Source organism: Panthera tigris, chromosome E1 (genome assembly GCF_018350195.1).
Source record: "Panthera tigris isolate Pti1 chromosome E1, P.tigris_Pti1_mat1.1, whole genome shotgun sequence".
Lineage (NCBI taxonomy): Eukaryota > Metazoa > Chordata > Mammalia > Carnivora > Felidae > Panthera > Panthera tigris.
Window position 1 is genome coordinate 35,700,921 of NC_056673.1, and position 18,445 is coordinate 35,719,365.

Below are 18,445 nucleotides of genomic sequence, written 5' to 3' on the forward strand. Positions count from 1 at the left end.
CTTCCAGCTCTAACAAGCCTCTGACCATCTTCCTCTTGGGCCAGAGAGGGGAGTGAGGGGGCTGAGGGAGGATGTAGGCCACAATGATGGTCCCTCATTCCCCAAGTTCACAGTGTAGAGCCCATGGCTCTGGTTCCTCAGTCTCTCCCTTTGAGTCTCTGGGGCTTTGTCATCACCCCCAACACCGTCCTTGGTGTCAGCCCCCCAGGCCCGACACCTGCTGAGGTCGAGGTCGGGGGCGGCGGGGCGGGGGGGGGGGGGGGACTGGCCCACCTATAGAAGTGCCGGGAGAAGAAAGGAGCGGAAGGTTTGAGAGGTGATGAGCGGGGGCAGGGCGGGAGAGGCGGCAGGGGCACTTCTGGCACTGGAGAGAGTGAGCAGAAGCGAGGGGGGCCCCACGGGAGCAAGGACAGGGCTGCGGTGGAGGGGTCCGGGCTCCGAGGCCCTGCCCAGAGGAGCTCAGCTCTGACGCTGGCCCGTGGGGGTTGGCTGGAGCATCGGTCGTCGGAATGTGGGGGCAGGGCGGGGGGGCTCCGGGTCGGCTCACACCGGGGACGTGGCCGTGGATTCGCTGCACAGGCTCTCGACGATGTCGGCCCGCTGGATGCGGCGCAGGGCGGCCAGGAGGGCGTCGAGCGTCGCGCTGTCCTGGGCGGCCCAGCTGGCGAGCAGGGCCCGGGCTGGGCAGGCCTCGCGGGTGAAGGAGTCTATGTGCTCAGGCTGGTAGCCCAGCTCGCCCGCCAGGTGCCGCCACGTGTCCCCCGCAGAGCCGTTGAGCAGTTTCTCCACCTCCTCCCGCTTGGCTGATGGCAGGCTGCTGTAGAGACCTCCGTCCCCCTTGAGGGCTGCCAAGAACCCGGGGTGGGGGTGGGGGAGTCAGGGGCTACCCTCCAGACCCCCTTTCCCCCAGTGGGCATGGGGGGCCTGGAGTAAGACCCAAGAAGGGCTGAGGCATTTCTCCTCCCGATGCAGGGAAGCCCCAGGGGCCTAGAGGCAGAGGAGTCCAAGATGAAGTCCTGGATGGAGGGGGTGGGGCAGGGCTGCGGAGGGGCCCAGGGGTGCGGACTCACATCCCCTGTCGCCCCACAGCTTCGGCACCAACCCCACCGTGTAACCCCGTCCCTGCCCCTCAACGATGAGCCGGGACAGGGCTTAGCCCCAGACTCAACTGCAGCAAATATCTTGGAGCTGGGCTCTGGGCCACTAATTAGGGTCCGTAATTAACTACGTGTTCCCCAGAAGTCCGGAGCAGGAGGCTAATTGCAGCCACTTTGGGGAGTAATTAGCCCTAGGAGGGACAATTAGCTTGATGAGTCTGGCTGCTCCGGTCTGTCAAAGCTCCCATCTCCCACAACTCTCCACTGGAAAGACCTCTCTTACCTGCGTCTCCCGTCCTCCGCAGAGGCCCTGCTCCCTGGGAACCAGCCCCTCGGGCGGTCCTTCCTGCGGTCTAATCTTCCTCCCGGCCTCACCCCGCCCAGCCTCACTGCTCACCCTGGCCGGCGGCCGTCTGCGTGTGGGCCTGCTGGTCATGCAGGCTCTGGCTGTCCACAGAGATGCCACTGTCACTGTGGAGCTTTTCTCCCTCGGGCGGGGGCGTCTGGTTCACGGGCCGGCTGTTGGCGCCTTGCTTGTCCTGTTTGCAGCTGTTCCACCTGGAGCCAGAGGACGGGCCCAGTGTCAGCGGGTGAGGGGCCACACTGGCCGGGCGGCTAAGGGATCTGTGCTCTGATGCGTGGGGCCGGGGCCACGGTAGGTACCCAGCTACACCCCCAACCCACCATGGTACCTAAGGTTCTCCTTTCTCTCCATGTTCGCCCCCACCCACCTCCCCGCCCCCACCGGCCTCGCACTGAAAGCGCCAACGTCCAAGGCACATTCATGGAGGGGCCCCTGGGCAGCTCAGTCGGTCGAGCGTCCGACTTCAGCTCAGGTCATGGGCTCGCAGTTCGTGGCTTCGAGACCTGCCTCAGGCTCTGGGCTGGCAGCTCGGAGTCTGGAACCTGCTTCGGATTCTGTGTCTCCCTCTCTCTCTGCCCCTCCCCCACTTGCGCTCTGTCTCTCTCTCTCTCTCTCAAAAATAAATAAACGTTAAAAAAAAATTAAAGAACGTTCATGGAATGGATGGTGGATAAATAGAAGACTGTTCCACTAAATTATGATCCACGCATACACTGAATGAGTGGTTACCAGCAATCAGATAATCCCTATGTCCCACGAAAAGCTCTCCCAAGGGAGATTAAGTGAAAACGTAAGTTGTGGTGCATGTATAGTGTGATCCCGCTGATCCCTAAAAAAACAAAACAAAAAAAAACCCCAAAAAACCCTCTGCGTGTTTACACATAACTATAAAAAGTTTCCCGTACGTGTGTTTACAGAGGCACACAAAACGGTTGGAAAGGATCCATTCCAAACAGATTCCAATGAGGAGAGAGGTGGGACTTGAGGAGATAAAAGAAGGCTTTTACTTTTTTCCTTTACAAGACCTTGGCCTTGTATTGCATTTACCCAAACAAGCATGTATTCCTTGGATGATTTTTTTTTTTCCACGAATGGAAAATGCACTTAAACATTTCAAGCACTTTCCAGAAGTGCTGGCACATCCTGAATTCCTGGGTGTGGGTGCCACAACTTCCCAGGTGTGCCATGGGAAGGAAGAGACACAGGCACACACAGGTGACTGTGGGTAAATGGGGTTTGAGGGATGAGGCACAGGTGGCTGGTAAAGAAAATTGTGTGTGCAGCGGGGGCCTGGGGAGTCAGGGAGGGGAGCGGCATGGGAGGGGGGGTGGGGCCGGTGGCAGAACAGGTCAGAGACCGTCCCTTTCCTGCGTCCTGCTGACCTGCCACACCCTGGCATGGGGCAGCTGCTGGTGACGATGACCATGGTTTGGGGTTGAGTTTAAAAAGGGGATGAAGGGGCGCCTGGGTGGCTCAGTCGGTTGAGCGTGCGACTTCAGCTCAGGTCATGATCTCGTAGCTCGTGAGTTCGAGCCCCGCGTCGGGCTCTGTGCTGACAGCTCAGAGCCTGGAGCCTGTTTCAGATTCGTCTCCCTCTCTCTCTGTCCCAACCCATTCGCATTCTGTCTCTGTCTCTCTCAAAAATAAATAGACGTTAAAAAAATTTTTTAAAAAAATAAAAAAAATAAAAAGGGGATGAATTTTCAGGTCAAGGTCACGGTTAAGCCCTACTTGAGAGCAAAGACCCGGCTTTGTCCCCCATCCCCTCTCTCACCTCTTGAAGGCAATGTAGGCCACCAGGCCCACAACCACAGCGGCCAGGATGGAACAATAGACAGGGATGAGGTTGTCGGCGGTGCCTCGGGTCACTACGGGCTGAGAGCTGCCCATCACTGTGGTTACCACATCTGCCACCGTGCTGGCTATGAGGTCTTGCTCTGGAGGTACCTCTGGCTCCTCCGTGCTGGGGGCGGTGCTGTCCGAGCCCTCCGAAGGTGTAGACCGAGTAATCCAACGGCCAGGGATCTCTGGGAGAAGGAACTACAGGAGTGAGGGCCCGCCCCCCCCCACACCCCCCACCCACACCCCTCCCCTCCACTTCTTCCCCAGCCCCGGCCGGGCTCCAGGTGCTAGGGTGCCCAGCTGCACACAGGGGTGAGAGCTGACATCGTGCGTTTGAGTCATGACGGTGGAGAAGACGGACCGGGGTCCCCTTCAGCTCTGTCACTGACTTACTATGGGACTCTGCACACACCTCTCGGGACCTCAATTCCCCCATCTCTAGAAGGGGGATATTAAGAGAGATGGTCTAGGCGCCCGTCCATCTGAGCTGTTGCCGCGGTCCTAGGAATCTATTTTGCCTTCCCTGGGTACCCAAAAGCCTGGCAGGGAGGTAAACACACAAAGAAGAGAGATCGAGCGCCAGGAAGCTTCTAGCGGGAAGCCCGCTGGGGAAATGTTGGAACGTCTCCGGTCCCAGTTGGTCCCAGTGCCCCAGTCATCCCGGTCCTTGGGAAGGATGAAGATACCCAGGCCTGGACGGAGAGATACCTCCCTGCAAACCACCTCCCCAGGAGCTGGCACTCAGCCTCCCTCCCGGTCTCTGATGTCCTAGTTCTCAGCTTGGGCAGGGGAGGGGGTGCCCAGCTGGTTTGCTCCCCTCCAGCCAGTCCTTAAACCGCCCAGTGGCTAGCCTCCGTTTCCTGCCCTGTGCGGCCCCCAAACCAAACCCTCTGATCTCGCCACCCAGAGGAGATGGTGTTGGGTAGCCCACCCGTTCCCTGGGCAGAAGCAGACTGTTGGTGGAGAAAAGACCTACAAAGAAGATACTGCCCGCTGCCGGGGTGGGGGGGGGTGCGCCTTGCCCCCCACCTGGCCTGAACATGCCAGCAGGGCACTGCCAGCCTCCCTGACAGGGGACTTGGCACCTCCGGGCACTAGTGGGTGGGATTTTCCATTCTGCCACCCAGCCAGGGCCAGGACCGGGGGCTGTGGGCTCCAGACCGCCCGGGGGGTACCTGTCTGGGCAGAGTTGCCTACCCTATCCGTCCTCGCTTCCTACGCCTGGGGCACGGAGGGAAAGCAGACGGAACATGCCAGTGGGGTGAAGGAGAGGCACTTCGCTCCCTGGCTCTGCCCCCCCCAGCCCCCAGTTTGCCCACCCAAGTCGGAGCTGAGGCTGCCCACTGGTCCCTTGGGCCTCCTTGGCTCAAGATGTGGACGGTTCAAAGGCCCCCATTTTCAGCACCTTCTGAGGGGTAAGGCCCCCAGATGTGAATCTGGAATCCATCTGGCTGGCATTAGGGAGGGGGTTGCCATCTGTTGCCCCATCGTCCCCCTCCCCTAGCTCGGTCCGAGGAGTGGGGAGGGCGGGAAGTGGAAGAGACACGGCCCTGTCCTTTGGCAGCCCCAGACAGGGTGTTGGGACTGGGGAGGGTCTTCTCTTGCCCTGCGAGGAGACTGGGCAAACTGGCGGGGCAGCCTGAGCCCTGAGGCTGAGATACAACTTGGCTAGGACCGACCCCACCCCAGAGGCTGAAGGTTTTGGCGGGGGGTGTGGGGGGGTGTTGGTGAATCAGGCCATCACAGAGATTCGAGAAATCTCAAATGGGACCGGTTGATAGTGGCATTAAGGAGACAGACCGGGCTAAGACGGGGCTGTCCAGGGCACTTTCTCCTCATCTCTCTGATCCCCTCTAGCGGGGGTGGGGGGTGGACAGCAGGATGAAATCCAGATGTGGCCATGTCCACCAGCATTCCAACCCGCTAAGCCCCTGGCAAGTCCTGACAGCCATTTCCGGAATGGGAGCTGTCAGACTTGGGGGTGGAAAGAGGGAGCAGGTTACTCCTAAATCCAAATTTCACTGGAACAAGGGGGTGAAGGGGGGGGTGTCCTTCTGCCCCAAGGCTGAGTGAGTCACCATGTTGACACCTGAAATGTATATGCAAGAAAGTACAATGCACTGGAGGGGGGGGGGGGTGACCAAACCACAATCCGATTCCATTTCCTGAAATGTTCCTTCTGTTCCAAGCTGACACTTAACCCTTCAGAAACTCAGAGAAGGGAAGAGGGGCAGGGATAAACACAGCCCTCAGGGGCACCCTCTTCCTTCAGGCTGGCTGGGAAAGTAGGGTGGTATCTGGGAGGAATGCGTGAATGCCTCGGAAGGGAGAGCCTACCCCTCCCACAGCCACTACCTCTCTTTGCTGTCACCGCACCCCTGACTAAGTCCCCCCACCGGCTGGTCCAGACTTGCCCCTGAATCGTGCTGCCCGCCTGCCTGCTGCCCGCTGCTCTGCCCGCCTGCCTGCTGCCCGCTGCTCTGCCCGCCTGCCTGCTCTGCCCTGTGCCTGACGCCACTTGCCTGTCTCCTGGCCGAGGGCCACCGGAATCGTTCTGTTCTGCGCCCCACTCCTCCCCCCCCAACACCCCCTCCCAACCCCAGTGCGTGAAGCTTCACACACATACCTGGCCTCAGCCCATGTTTAACCACCCTCCCCACCGTGTGCTCCCCGAGCCAGGGATGACAGGATGTGGCAGGCAGGCGTGCTCCCCACGAGCAGGGGATCTATCCCCCCCCAAATGACTGGGGGCTGACTGAAGGCAGGGGCTGTGCTGCCTCCCCCCCGAATGGGGGAGAGGCTTCCTGGGAACTAAATCCTGGGACCCTATCTGTCTCATCGGAATGGGGCAAAGGCTGTCTCTCCCCCGTGAGACCTGGGGCTCCCCGAAGGAGGCTGTTCAGGGGAGAGCAGCCAAAGGCAAGTAGCTAACGAGGTACCCAGCCACAGGGCAATGGGCGGAAAGGAAAGGCACTGACAACTTCTCTCCGGAGATGGATGTCACCAACCAGAAACCAAAATGGGTCTGCCCTGGCTGCCACAGCACTTCCTCCTCCCATCCCGGGAACTGTCTCATCTCCACGGGGCGCCATGCCTGACTAAGGTGGGTGCACCCAGTTTCCAGCCACCCTGGAGACCCACAGCCCTCCAGGAGCACTCTGTCTTGTCTCTGGGCTCCTGAGCCCCAGGCCTGCTTCCTCTGCCCCCACCACCTCCTTAGTGTCCCCTGAGTCCAGTGTCCTCCTCGGCTAACGGTAACAATGACTGTTGACCCCTCCCCCAGACACCGCAAGTTAAAGAGGGCCAGCCACCTTCCCTAACCCACAGCATCCCTGGAAGCTGCATGACCAATGAGGAAACTGAGGTCCAGAGACAAGGGTGACCTCCCAACCGTCACTCCAAGAGCGACAGCGAAGATTCCATCCCCCAAGGCTATAAACCACTCCGGACTGAGACCAGGCCTCAGAGCCAAAGGGCCCCAACTCCTGAGGGTCCTCAAGCCCCTCGTCCAGGCCAGAGAGGCTGCTCAAGGACCAAACATGTCCCGCACTGGGCTCTGACCCACAGGCTACCTTTGAGTTGCTTGTCTGTTGCCCATCCAGCCCCACAGATGAATAAGCCGCGGGAACTGAGTTCAAGGGTAGTAGCTTCGGCCTGGGGGCCAGACGAGGGCTTTCTAAGCACTCAGCCCAAGGAAGGAAATAGTGGGAGGGGGTCCTTTGGGCCTGGGGGTTTCAGGGAGGGTGGCGGCGGGCTCAAGGCCACCGAGCAGGCCCGGCCCATCTCGACCCCCAGGGGGCGCCCTTGCCCGCGGCGCGCTCACCCTCGCACTCGGCGTCGGCCCAGCGCGTGCACTCGCGCAGCTGGCGCTCGGTGTCCTCGCACACGGTGCAGGGCAGGCACGGGTCCACGTGGTTGGCCTCGTCCGAGTACGTGCCGTCGGGACACTCCTCGCACACGGTGTTCTGCCGGTCCTGGCACGAGAACACCAGGCCGGAGCCCGCCTCGCACACGCGGCACGCCTCGCAGCGGCCCGTCGTCTCGTCCTGGTAGTAGCCGTAGGCGCAGCGACACACGGCGTCGTCGGCCTCCACGCACGGCGCCGACATGCTCTGCAGGCCCACGCACTCGGTGCACGGCTTGCACGGCTCCGTGGCGCTCACCACGTCCGAGAAGGTCACGCCTGAGGGCAGATGGAAGGGCCGGGTGGGGGCGGGTTGGGGGTGGGCACGGAAGTTCGGCACCTGCCCTCCGGGCATCCGGGACGTGGGGGGCTGGAGGCGCTCCCTCCCTCCCGTATCTTCCCGCAGGGGCCCCTCCCTGAGCCCCACCCTCCTCCTCGGGGGGGGGGGGGGGTCCCAGGCCGTCTGGGAAGGGCCCCTCCCCACCCCCCCACCCCCAGCCCAGTGCCCCAGGGCCAGAAGCACGGACCCCGAGGCTAGGCGGGGTAACCCGCCTGGAGCCGGTAAATTTCTTGTTAAATTCTCTTAGAGAGTTCCCGGCCCAGTACCCTTGTTGCCAGCATGATTAAGGAATAATCTGAGCGTGGTTCCCATCCAGCCCTCCCCGCGGGCCAGAGCTGGACTGCGAACCCAACCCAGGCACGGGCGGGCCTTCGCTTAGGGAGTCTCCCGCCCCCGCTGCCCTTCCCTTCGTCTGCGCGCCAGGTAGGGGTCCCAGGTGTGGCCTGACTAGGGTGAGACCGCAGAATGTCCACCCGTGGCGCTACCCCACGCTGCTTAAGGGCTGGGCTCTTGAGGGTGGGGATGGTCTCCCCGACAAGGCAACAATAGGAGGGATTGACGCCAGACAGCAAGAAGGACTTGCCCGTAGAGTCCTCTCGTAATGGATGTGAGCTCTGATCTAATAAGGGGAGGGACGCCAGGGGATGCCAGGGTCCTCTCCTCCGTGTGCAAGGAGCGGGGAAGGCACAGATCCTTCACCCCTGCTCGCCCAGGTGCAGAACTCTGTGCCAGTCCGAGTCCAAGAGGATTCATCCTGGCTTCAAGGGCAGAAAGAGCAGAATTTAGGAACCGCGAACCAGGGAAGGAGGGGGTGTTCAGAATGTGGAGGCGGAAGTAAACTAGGGTTTCCCCACTGGGGGGAAATCGAGGCCTGCAATTCTGAGCTTAACCATGTCTAAAGGAATCCAGAGTCCAGATGGAGCACAGGGTCACGATCTTTGGCAGAAGCAAAGAAAGAAAAGCAGAGCCGAATGAAAGGGAAAGAAACTGAGGGGGGAAGACAACACAGAAGACAAGACAAGCCTTGAAGGGAGACCAGTGTCAAGTCTGTTCTGGCAGAGGAACTCCTGTGTTTCTCTTCCCGGGGATCAGGCAGACCTCGACCCAAAACCTGCGTCTGTCACTTATTAGCTGTGTGACTCCGGGTGTTTTACTTAACCTCTCTGAGCTTTTTTCTTTCTCTGTCAAATGGAGAATAATGTCTCCGCTCACAGGGTTGTGGTGAGGAATACATGAAATTCTACCATAAAGCACTAGCCACACAGCAGGGACCCTACAAAGGTTGAGCCCCCTGGGGTGGGCAGTGGTAAGCCCCGTGAACTTCAGTAGCAAGGATACAGTCAGCAGAAGGGACTTGCAAACATAACACAGTCAAGCAGGACGTCCAGTTTATGCAAACAGGAGGATCCTGTCTGGTTGGCATGTGGCAGGGGGCGTGGGTTTCAATCACACTGGAGGGGGGAGGGGAAGGGGGGCCCTGCCCATGGGAAAATACAGAAAAACGAGTAGTAGAAAACTCTTGGGAGGGGGTTTTAAGGGGTGGGGGAAAATGTGGCCTTTTTTGGCAGAGAATGAAGGCGGGAGCTTAATGGGTTTCCTTGTGGAAACGTTTTGAGGACAGAGGGAAAGTCCGCTGGGGTCTCCATCCCATAAAGTGAGCTTATAAAGGCGGCCTGTTAACACAGCTGGAGCGGTGGGGGAGGGGGGGGAGGGGAACAGAGGAAGCAGACTCGAGGGAGGGACTCCTCCTGCCACCACCTCCTTGCTGGGCTCTGCTCCTGTCTCCCCTTCCCTGCAGATGCCAGAGCCTCCCTCTCTCCCGGGCTCCTCTCCCCTACCTCCTGTTCTGACAGAAGGGGATAGGGTCCCATCCTGGGAGACTTAGGGTCCAGGGAGGAGAGGCACCAGGCAGGGGTCTAGGAAACGAGAGAGGCAAACTCGGGAGGTTCCAGGTAACCAATGGTTGGCCAACCCCCACCCCCACCCCCACCCTGGGATGGAAACCCCGTTAGGCCAGGGCCAGTGGCCAGAAGGCAAGGTGGCAAAAGGCATTACAGCGTGTGTAGCCTCTCCACCTGAGGTCCAGGCATCTCTCTGCTGCAGGATAGAATTATAGGATCCACAGGCACAGAGAGAGGAAAACTGTATTTTGGGACACCAAGGAGTTGGTGTTGCCGATCGGCTGTGTGCGTGTGTGTGTGTGCACGTGCGTGGTGGTGGTGGAGAGGCATCCAGAGGTCAGATTAGGCGGGTGGGTTCAGGGTTCCCGGTTCCTGTACTCTTGTTTCCATCATGATTGAAGAATAATCTGAGGGCACCTCGGTGGCTCAGTTGGTTAAGCCAACTCTGGATTTCGGCTCAGGTCATGGTCTCACAGTTCGTGAGATCGAGCCCCGTTGTTGGACTCCACGCTGACAGTGCAGAGCCTGTTGGGACTCTCTCTCCCTCTCTCTGCCTTCCTCTGCTCGCTCACTCGCTCTCTCTCTCTCAAAATAAATACACTTTTTTTTAAAAGCCTAATCTAGTATGGTTCCCAGCGGCTCTCCAGGCGGGCAGTGAGTGCCAGGTAGAAGGCAGAATGTGAATCTAGGCAGAGAGGAAAGGTTTCTGGGCAGGGAGAGAGCACTGAGCCCATGGCCTGAAGGCAGCAACTGAGGCCGGGGGCATCCCGCAGGGACAGAGACTTCTGGGTCAAAAGCACCCAGAATGCAGACCCCAGGCCTGCCATCCTTCTGCATCCCCTAGGGGGATGCATCCCCTTGGGGTTCTCCCCCCTCCCCAAGGAAATCCCAGGTAGGACAGGCCACAGCAGCCCTCTCCCCTCTGACACCAGCCCACAGCGAGGAGGACATCCTGACATTGATTCAGCCCCCATTCCCGCCCCCTCTGGAAAGCTCTGCTTCCTTGGTCAGAGCTGGAGAACAGTTGGCCTGGGGGGGAAGGGTAGCCACACCTTCCCAGGATCCCCCAAGGTCAGTTTCCAGGGCAGCCAGGATGTGATCCTCCCCCACTCCCCCCCCAAACCCGGTGAGGGTAAGTGGCAGCCATTGATTTTGCAGTGCGGATGATATTTTTAGCTGGTCTTAGCATCAGCTACTCCTCCCACCTGGCCACATTCTTCTACCAGGGCTCTCTGCCTGGGGGCTGGGAAGGGGCACCCCCTGGGGATCCCTGATCAGGTCCTCCACATACTTCCCCGCATCCCTTCTCCGCTTCCCCCCTGGCTTCCTCTATGGGGTCAGACCCATGCCGGTGTCCATACGGAGGTGGGCCGGAGACCCTGCCTGGAGGCAGAAACGCGCATAAGGCTTCTAGCAGGCATGTTCCTCCCGGCCGATGTGCCCTTCCGCCCCTCCCCCCACCCGCCACCCTGTACTCACTGTCCAGGCAGGGCTCACACACGGTCTGGTTGGCTCCGCAAGGCTGGGCTACGCCCTCTCCCAGGTTGCAGGCTTTACAGCACTCGCCGCTGTGGGTGAACAGGCCCGTGGGACATGCCTCCTTGGCACCTCCAAGGGACACCTGGGTGGGGGGGAGATCAGAAGGTCAGACTGGCAAGAGAAGGGAGAGAGGGGGTCTTCCGGGGGATCCAACACCCCCCTCCTAGAGCCTTCTATTGGAACCACCTGGGCTGGGGATGAGCTCACCACGGAGGCATCAGGCACATCAAAGCTGGTGGGGAAGCAAGGCGGTGGGGGGACAGTGCGCCCCTGCCGGCTGCTGGGGGTGTGAGGTCAGAGCCCCGGAGGCTGACTTTGTGCAGAGTTCATCTTGGGGTTACGGCAGCTTCTGGAATCCCAAGGATGCGCCACCTGGGGAAGGCGGCCTGAGACCCAGCAGCGGGCCTTTGGGCAGGTACAGGTTGCAGCTGGCACAGGGCTCCCAGCCAACGGGGCAACCGGAAGCTAAAATCTAGCCCACATGCCACTTGCTAAAGCTGTGCACCTGCACCCCATCTACCCAGAGGGGAGCCCTTTTCTAACAAAGGCTAGCAGGGCCCTGCTCCAGGGCCTTAATTCTACCTTTCCACATCCTGAATATTAGATGGGAGGTGTCTGTACCCAAGAACAGAAGGCAGAGGGGGTAGGGTCTTGGGTTCGAATCCTGACTCTGCACTGGAGTTCTGACTATCTCTGCCTTCCCTCTCTGAGTCTACCTCTCCTCGTGGATGGCAACAGAGACCACTCAGGGCCAGAGCAGAGAACGGGCCAATTAGCAAGAGTCTGGAGCCAAGAAGGGAGAAAGGCACGCCTGTTATCAATGATGAAAACGGGGCTGCTCTCACCATCCGGCCACCCTACTCCACCAGGGTTTGATTTCCAGCCACCAGCCCTCCCCTCTCCCTGCCCCCCATGCAGCCAGTGGGAACGGCGCGCTGGAACCGGGGGAAAGGGGAGTCAGATTCCTGCCACGGAGGCATCTTTGCTCTTTGCTCATGGATGGAACGATTTAGCACCAGATTCCCTGGGGTGGGGGGAGGGGGGGAGTGCTGGCCGCTTGCTTTATGTTTCTATTCCTTACCAAAAAAAAAAAAATTCTTCATGTCTAATAAAACTCCAAAGCCTGTTTCCCTGGCTTCAGACCACGCAGCCCTCCTTTGATGCCAAGAGGAAGTATGGGCTCTGGGGTCATGGGACCAGAGGGGAGTATTAAAGGTCATTTTGGATATCCCTCTGCTTCCACACTGGCCAGATCAGAGCCAAGAATACTCCCTTTCCCTCCAGTCCTTTAAAATATTCTGAGGTTTAGGGGTGCCTGGGTGGCTCGGGCGGCTGAGCGGCCAACTCTTGATTTCCGCTCAGGTCATGATCTCCCGGTTCGTGAGTTCGAGTCCTTCATCGGGCTCGGTGCTGACAGTGCCTGAATTCTCTGCCTCCCCTTCTCTCGGCCCCACCCCACTCGCTCTCTCTCAAACATAAATAAATAAAATACTCTGAGGTCTCCCTAGGGTTTGGTGGATGGAGGGGGATGGACAGGTGGGATCAGTCTAGGAGGGGGCTCGTGGTCCTCAAGTGACCAGCAGGGAGGGTGCAGGCAGCACAGGAGGGGGGCCTTGGGTATTGCCACCATCCCCTCCCAGGTGGTAGGAACACCGACCTGGGAACATCTGCAGAGCGGAAGCCATGAGGGGTGGGAGTGGGTGGTGTCCCAGATGCAGGCTTTCCCCCAGGAGGAGAGCGAGATTCCAGAAAGGTCTGTTTGGATTTCTTTTCATCCTCGAGGGCTCCGCTTAAATGTCAAGGAAGTGGTCCTGTGGCCCCCACCCCTCTCAGATCAGGTGGAGGTGCCCTGTTACAGTTCTCCCTGGTCACTGCTCTTGTCCGCAGAGTCCCTACTGGACCGTCAGCTACCCAGGGGCAGCGCTGTGGTTGCCCCTGCACCTGGTACATAGTAGGGACTCAAAACATGTATGTTTATGGAATTTAAGAACATGAAAGTACAATGTGAACTAGACGATTTGCCGCTCTAATGCTTTTCGTTGTAAAGCATCATGGTTGCGCCCTTTTGACTCCAGAACATACCTGCCCAGTTTCCCCAGGACTCAGGAACTCAGTGCTAAACCCCAGTGATTATTCTGGGCTGCTGTGCAGTGAAGCCCTTGTGTCTTTACCCCAAACTGTCACACTCTTGTGTCTGAGTTCTTCTGTCAGCCCTTTTATTTTTTTTTTAAAGTGTTTCTGCCTCCCTCCTTCCTGTCAAGATATCAGTTGTCAATTTCGCTGCTACCAGAGTGTGACCTGAGCAGCCCCTCCCCCACCACCCTAACTTATGAGACCTAATTGAATCTGTAGAAAGCATGTAACTAGCCTGGGTAGGGAGGGATAAAACCCGGAGTGTAGGTAGGATCTGAACCAGGAGGGGGCCATTCTCCGGGGAAAAGGGGCAAGCTACACTGCCTTCCTCCTCAGGGGTCTCCATTGCTCTGAATCCTGGCTCATCACTTAGAGCTGGGTGACCTGGGCCAGGCTGAAGTGTCTCTGGGCCTCAGTTTCTTCATCTTTAGGTGATGGTGACAATACCTGTCTCATAACATTGCTGTAGGCATTAAGCGAAGAAGGTGTTTATACACTTCAAGATCCCTCTTCCCCACCCCCCCCACCCCCCCAAGGTCTTTCCTGCTGCTTTTGTGGCTTTTGGCTGGGTTCCAGTTGGTTGAGGTCAGCAGAGAGCTGGGCCCGCTGAGGGGGTCTGTCGATGGCAGTTGTGCATCCCGTACAAGCCCCCTCTTCCTCGAGGCCTGCCCTCCCTGCGATCCTCTCTCTTCTCCCAAGTCTTGCATTTGGACACCAGGCCACATAATTAGTACCCAGGCGTTTCCTGTGCTTGTGTTATGTGTCCTATTTCAAAACACCCCAGATCTGCTACTTAACAGTATGCTACTCTGGGAACAAGTCGCAGTCTCTCTGAGCCCTCCATTTTCCCACCTAAAAGTCTGGCTTCGTAATATTTACGGCTCAGGGTCGCCATGAAAATTACAGGAAATAATTTATGCGAGTCCGTCCGGTGTGTAGAAGGAGTTCAATAGATGTTGGTCGTCAGAGAAGTGTCTTGTCTGAGGCTGAGCTGCTGAGCCCAAGTGGGAGGGGAGAGTTGTAGTCAGCCCCAGAGAGAGGAAACTACCTAAGAGGAGGGGGCGGGATAGGCACGAAGATAGACTTACCCACCAGGAAGAGTCTAAAGAGGGCACAGGGACCAAAGGAGGATGGGAATTGTTCTCCTTACAGATAACTGATTAATTAACAACTATTCGCTAGTCAACAACTATTTACTGAGCGCTGAACTAAGAGTTTCCAATGCGACATGGTCACTGACCCCTGGGGGAAGTCACAGTCCCTTGAGGGAGAGAAAATACCACTCCAAACAGTGACATCAGAAGCCAAGATGCTGAAGGGGAAAGACTTGAGGGACTGCCTTCATCTCCTCTCTGACAGATGGGGAAACTGAGGCTCACAGAGGCCGTTCTGCCAAGTGGCTTGACTCATGGCCTGTGTCACACCTTTGCTCGGTCCAAAGTGGGGCAATATCAGGAAGCAAGGAGGGATGACCAGGATTCAGGCTTCTTGCTCCAAAATGATCAATTTACCAAAATGATAGCCACATTGGCCTGAAATGTACATCTATTACACTTATTCACTTCCAACTTAATGGAGTGATTTCATCCCATTTTTTGAGAATGTTTTGCAATCTTGTCGCCATCTCAAGGCTTTCAAAAAACTAAGGTGGACCCATCCTCTGATGAACGGACTTTTTAAAACGTTTTTTTTTTTTAATTGGACAAACTAGAAAACACACTAAATAGGTGAAAGAATTTGAAACTATATGACTGCTTCAGTGGGATGAGCCCTACCCATTCACAACAGTCTCGGCAAAGGGGTCCTTAGGTGAATGGAGCCATTAACCACCGCCAGGGGGCTGAAGAGTTTTCAAATACGTGGAGGGTCTTTTGAGGTCGATGCAAACCCAGGAGAGACACTGCCACATGCGTGCCACTCCTTTAGAGAGAGATTGAATTTAGGGTAGGAGACAAGAGCTAATTACTGAGGATGCTGCTGCATGGAGGCTATGGGAGGGGGCGGGGCGGGGGGAGACCATGGGTGGGGGGCAGGGGCTCAGTTCCAAATTTGTGGCGCCAAGGACATAGGACATAGATCTAATATTGAGGGCTAGTGATGGTCAAGGACCTCGTGTCCCTCCGTGATCTAGAAGGCTGGCGGGGGCGGGGGGGGGGGGGTTGGCGGGGAGTGGGGTGGTGATGGCACTCGGAGGACAGAATAAACTCGAAGCCAAGCATCCCGGGTTCCAACAGGGGCTCCACCCCTTCCGAACTGGGGGAGCCTGGTTTCACGCCTGAAAGTCTGGGAGGTTCAACTCCCTCAACTGTATGAGGGGAATAACTAGATTTACTCTGCGGGGATCTTATAAGGATTAAATGACACAGTAGAAATTAACCAGGGCAGTGCGTGGCACATAGTAGGCACTCGCCCGATTTTATTATTCCCACCTCCCCACCCCCCACCCCCACCCCCAGGGCAGAATCTAGGCGTGTGAATGGACCCCGGCGGGTACAGGGGAGCGGGGACCCCTTCCATCCCCGAGCCGCCTCCCCCGCCCTGTCCTCTCATTTGCTGCGCTCGTTGCATCCCTATTAGGCGCATTAGCCAGCCCGGCGGCTCCGGTTACAGACGTCTGAATGACAAAGTGCCTCCATTACCGGCGCGGCCGGCCAGCCGAGCCGCCGGGACGCGCTCTGGTTTCAGCACTCTCTCGCCGCGGCCCAGGAAGAACCTCGGACCGCCGCGGCGCGCAGAGCGAGCGCGTAGACAGCAGTCCCGCGGCGAGGCGGAGGCCAGAGCCGCAGGCGCTTGGGGGCCGCGTTCTGCGCGGGGTCCACCTTCCCGAGCTCCCAGGCGCTCCGCGCCCAGCTCCCCTCCTTCCTCGCCCCTTCTCTACTGGGGTGGTGGGGGGAGGACTCTCTCCAGCCTTGGTCTGGAGCCCACGCCCTCGCCCCTCTGAGCTCTGCACTCCTGGCCACCCCAGTCCCACCCCCCAAGTCAAGATGCCTCTCTGAGCCGCCGCGTTAGTCAGCAACCATGCCCACGGTCACTCCCAGATCTCCGGCGAAGCCACAGGTGCTGACAGCTCCAAGGGGCTGAGCTTCGGGGATGGGGCCAGTGCCCGGAGACGGTCTCTGCCCACCCTGGCCCCCACATTCCACCGCCCGCCCACTCTGGGGATGGCCTCAAGCCCGCCCCCGCGGAGAAACGAGCTGGGACGCCGCGCTGCCTCCTTCCGAGGTATGGGGAGTACCGAGATGGGAATCAGGTGAGGGACGGCCTAGCAAGCACTGGGGAGTTAACTTGCTTGCGAGATCTTGGCCAAGTCGTTTACACTCCCAGAGCCTCTCAGTCTCCCTTCCTGTAAGATGGGGGTTGGGGATGCAATGCTCAGATGAGAGATGAAAATGGCAGGGAGAGTGATGACACCTCTTCGGCGCCGTTCAGGGGCCCGCACAGGTCACATCTCCTGAGTATCTTGGGACTACCGGACGGACTTAGATGCTCAAGAGGACCCGCAGTCCTAGGCGGAGGCAGGATCCGAGGCACCTGAGCGCCTCCGTCTGGTTCGGTGCCCAGCGTCTTCCACCGAAAGCTGGGCGGGGCACGGGCGGTATCCAGACCCGCTTGGGCGCTGGAGCCCAGCGAAGCGCGGGCGCGGCGCTCGGGTTGCTTAACTTGACGGGGTCGGAATGCGGGCGCGGCGCGCAGCCCTAGGCGCGCCCGAAGCTGCGGGTGGCACAGCCGTCGCATCTCAGCGCCCCCTGCCGGCCACCTCGGCCAGCGCGACCCGGGGCTGCGCGCCGCCGGGACCTTCCCCGCTTTGCGAGTCCCAGCGCTCTGCGCCCTGAGACTTGGCTGTGGCCAGACCGGGTCGCGCGGTGTCTGCTCCATCCCTGTCGGTCCTACGCGCTGCTTCAAACCGCGAACATCAGCGCGTCGGAGGAGCCCGCGGGTCGCGGGGGAACCAGGGAACGGGTTCGCCCCGGCGAAGTGGGCGCTCCCTTCCCAGCCTCGGATCCCCAGGCTCATTTCCCAGACTGGGCGAGGCCGCGAGAAAGAGCACGCGACAGGCGCGGGAAACGTCCGTCCCTCCGTTCTGTCTGTCCCACTGTCCCTCGGCGAGAAGGCGGGGCCCTGACCACTTCAGGGTCCGCTCTCCCTTCTCCGTCCTCTTTCAATTTGCTTGCATCTATCTCCCTCGCCGTCGTCCTTTTTCTGCCCTCCCTAACCCACTTCTCTCTCTGCAACCGACCCCCCGTTCCCCGAAGCTCTCCCTCCCACGCCCCTCCCCCCCATTGTCTGCCTGGCCCTCATTGTCCGATGCCCGGTCCCCTCTGCCTCCAGTCCCTCCAACCTCCTCCCCCATTGTTCTATCTCCTCGTCTCCGGTTCCCCGCCCCAGCCCCGCTTGTCCCTCATATCTCCAATCCCCGTCCCATTCCTCTTCCTTCCGTCCCACGACCCTCCAGAGATCAAGATGCTCAGGGGGAAAGTCGCCTCGAGATCCCGGCATCCAAGCGTCCTCTTCAGAAGAACCCAGGCATCCGAGAGAGCCCCTCTCGGCTCTGCCGTACACACCCTCCGCGGTACCCGAGGACCCGCATCCCCGCGCCCCTGTCTCGCGCATCTCTATCCTCGGTCTCAGGGTCGCCTCTGCGCTCTGAGAACCCTAGACGCTCCTCCGTGGATCCTGGCATCGGAACTCCCCGCCCGCCATCCACCCCCAGCATCTGGGACCCCCTCGCTCTGTTCTGTTTTCCCTTGGCGGAACCTGAGCCCATTGGGGTTCCCGTCCGGGGAGAGGGCGCGGGCTCCCCTCCGGCTAGCACTCACCCCCAGGAGCAGCGGCAACAGCAGCAGCAGCGGGCGCGGCCCGTCCATGGCGCAGCCCGCGGCACCTGCCCCCATCGCCCGCCTCCCGCGGCAGCGCTCGGCTTCCAGTTGAGTCCGCTCCGCGGACGGATAGGGCTGCGCGGCGCTGCGCTCCAGCGCCCGCCCCCCAGAGCTGGCCGCGGCTCCGCTCGCTCTGGCTGCGGGCGGGAGGGGCCGGGAGAAGCCAGTGCGGCGGCCCCGCCTCCTCCCCGCCCAGCCCGCCCACCCCCGGAACCGCGCCCGCCCGCCCCGCCGCCTCCGGGAGGGGAGAGGAGGGGAAGGGAGGGCTTGCGGGGAGCTGCGCGCCCGCGCGCCCCGCGGCCGCTTTTCCGCGCCCGGGCCCTCGGAACCTCTCCCGACTCCGCCCCGGTACCCAGTGCCGGGTCCGCGCTACGGCGTGTCGCTCCCGGATGCTGTGGGCTCTGGGACCAGGGCGTCCCCACCGCGGCTCCCATTCCCTCTGGGCTGC

The 18,445-nt window shown here is 59.8% G+C and overlaps 1 protein-coding gene across 1 annotated transcript; it reads right to left on the minus strand.

Moving 5' to 3' along the window:
* Positions 1-262: 262 nt before the first annotated feature.
* NGFR (nerve growth factor receptor) lies at positions 263-18,116 on the minus strand. The gene is made up of 6 exons (XM_042966170.1): positions 17,938-18,116; positions 10,928-11,069; positions 7,127-7,486; positions 3,236-3,488; positions 1,495-1,655; positions 263-845 (listed from the first exon to the last, which is right to left on the minus strand). Exons 1-6 carry the CDS (start codon positions 18,010-18,012, stop codon positions 544-546), a joined length of 1,293 nt encoding a protein of 430 aa, XP_042822104.1. The 5' UTR covers positions 18,013-18,116; the 3' UTR covers positions 263-543.
* Between the last annotated feature and the right edge of the window lie 329 nt (positions 18,117-18,445).

Excerpts from the sequence above, each read along its gene's own strand:
- NGFR (XM_042966170.1), bottom strand. The coding sequence starts at position 18,012 with ATGGGGGCAGGTGCCGCGGGCTGCGCCATGGACGGGCCGCGCCCGCTG. Across the intron at positions 11,070-17,937 it reads TGTTGCCGCTGCTCCTGGGG|GTGTCCCTTGGAGGTGCCAA; the intron begins GTGAGTGCTAGC and ends CCCCCCACCCAG. Across the intron at positions 7,487-10,927 it reads GTGTGAGCCCTGCCTGGACA|GCGTGACCTTCTCGGACGTG; the intron begins GTGAGTACAGGG and ends ATCTGCCCTCAG.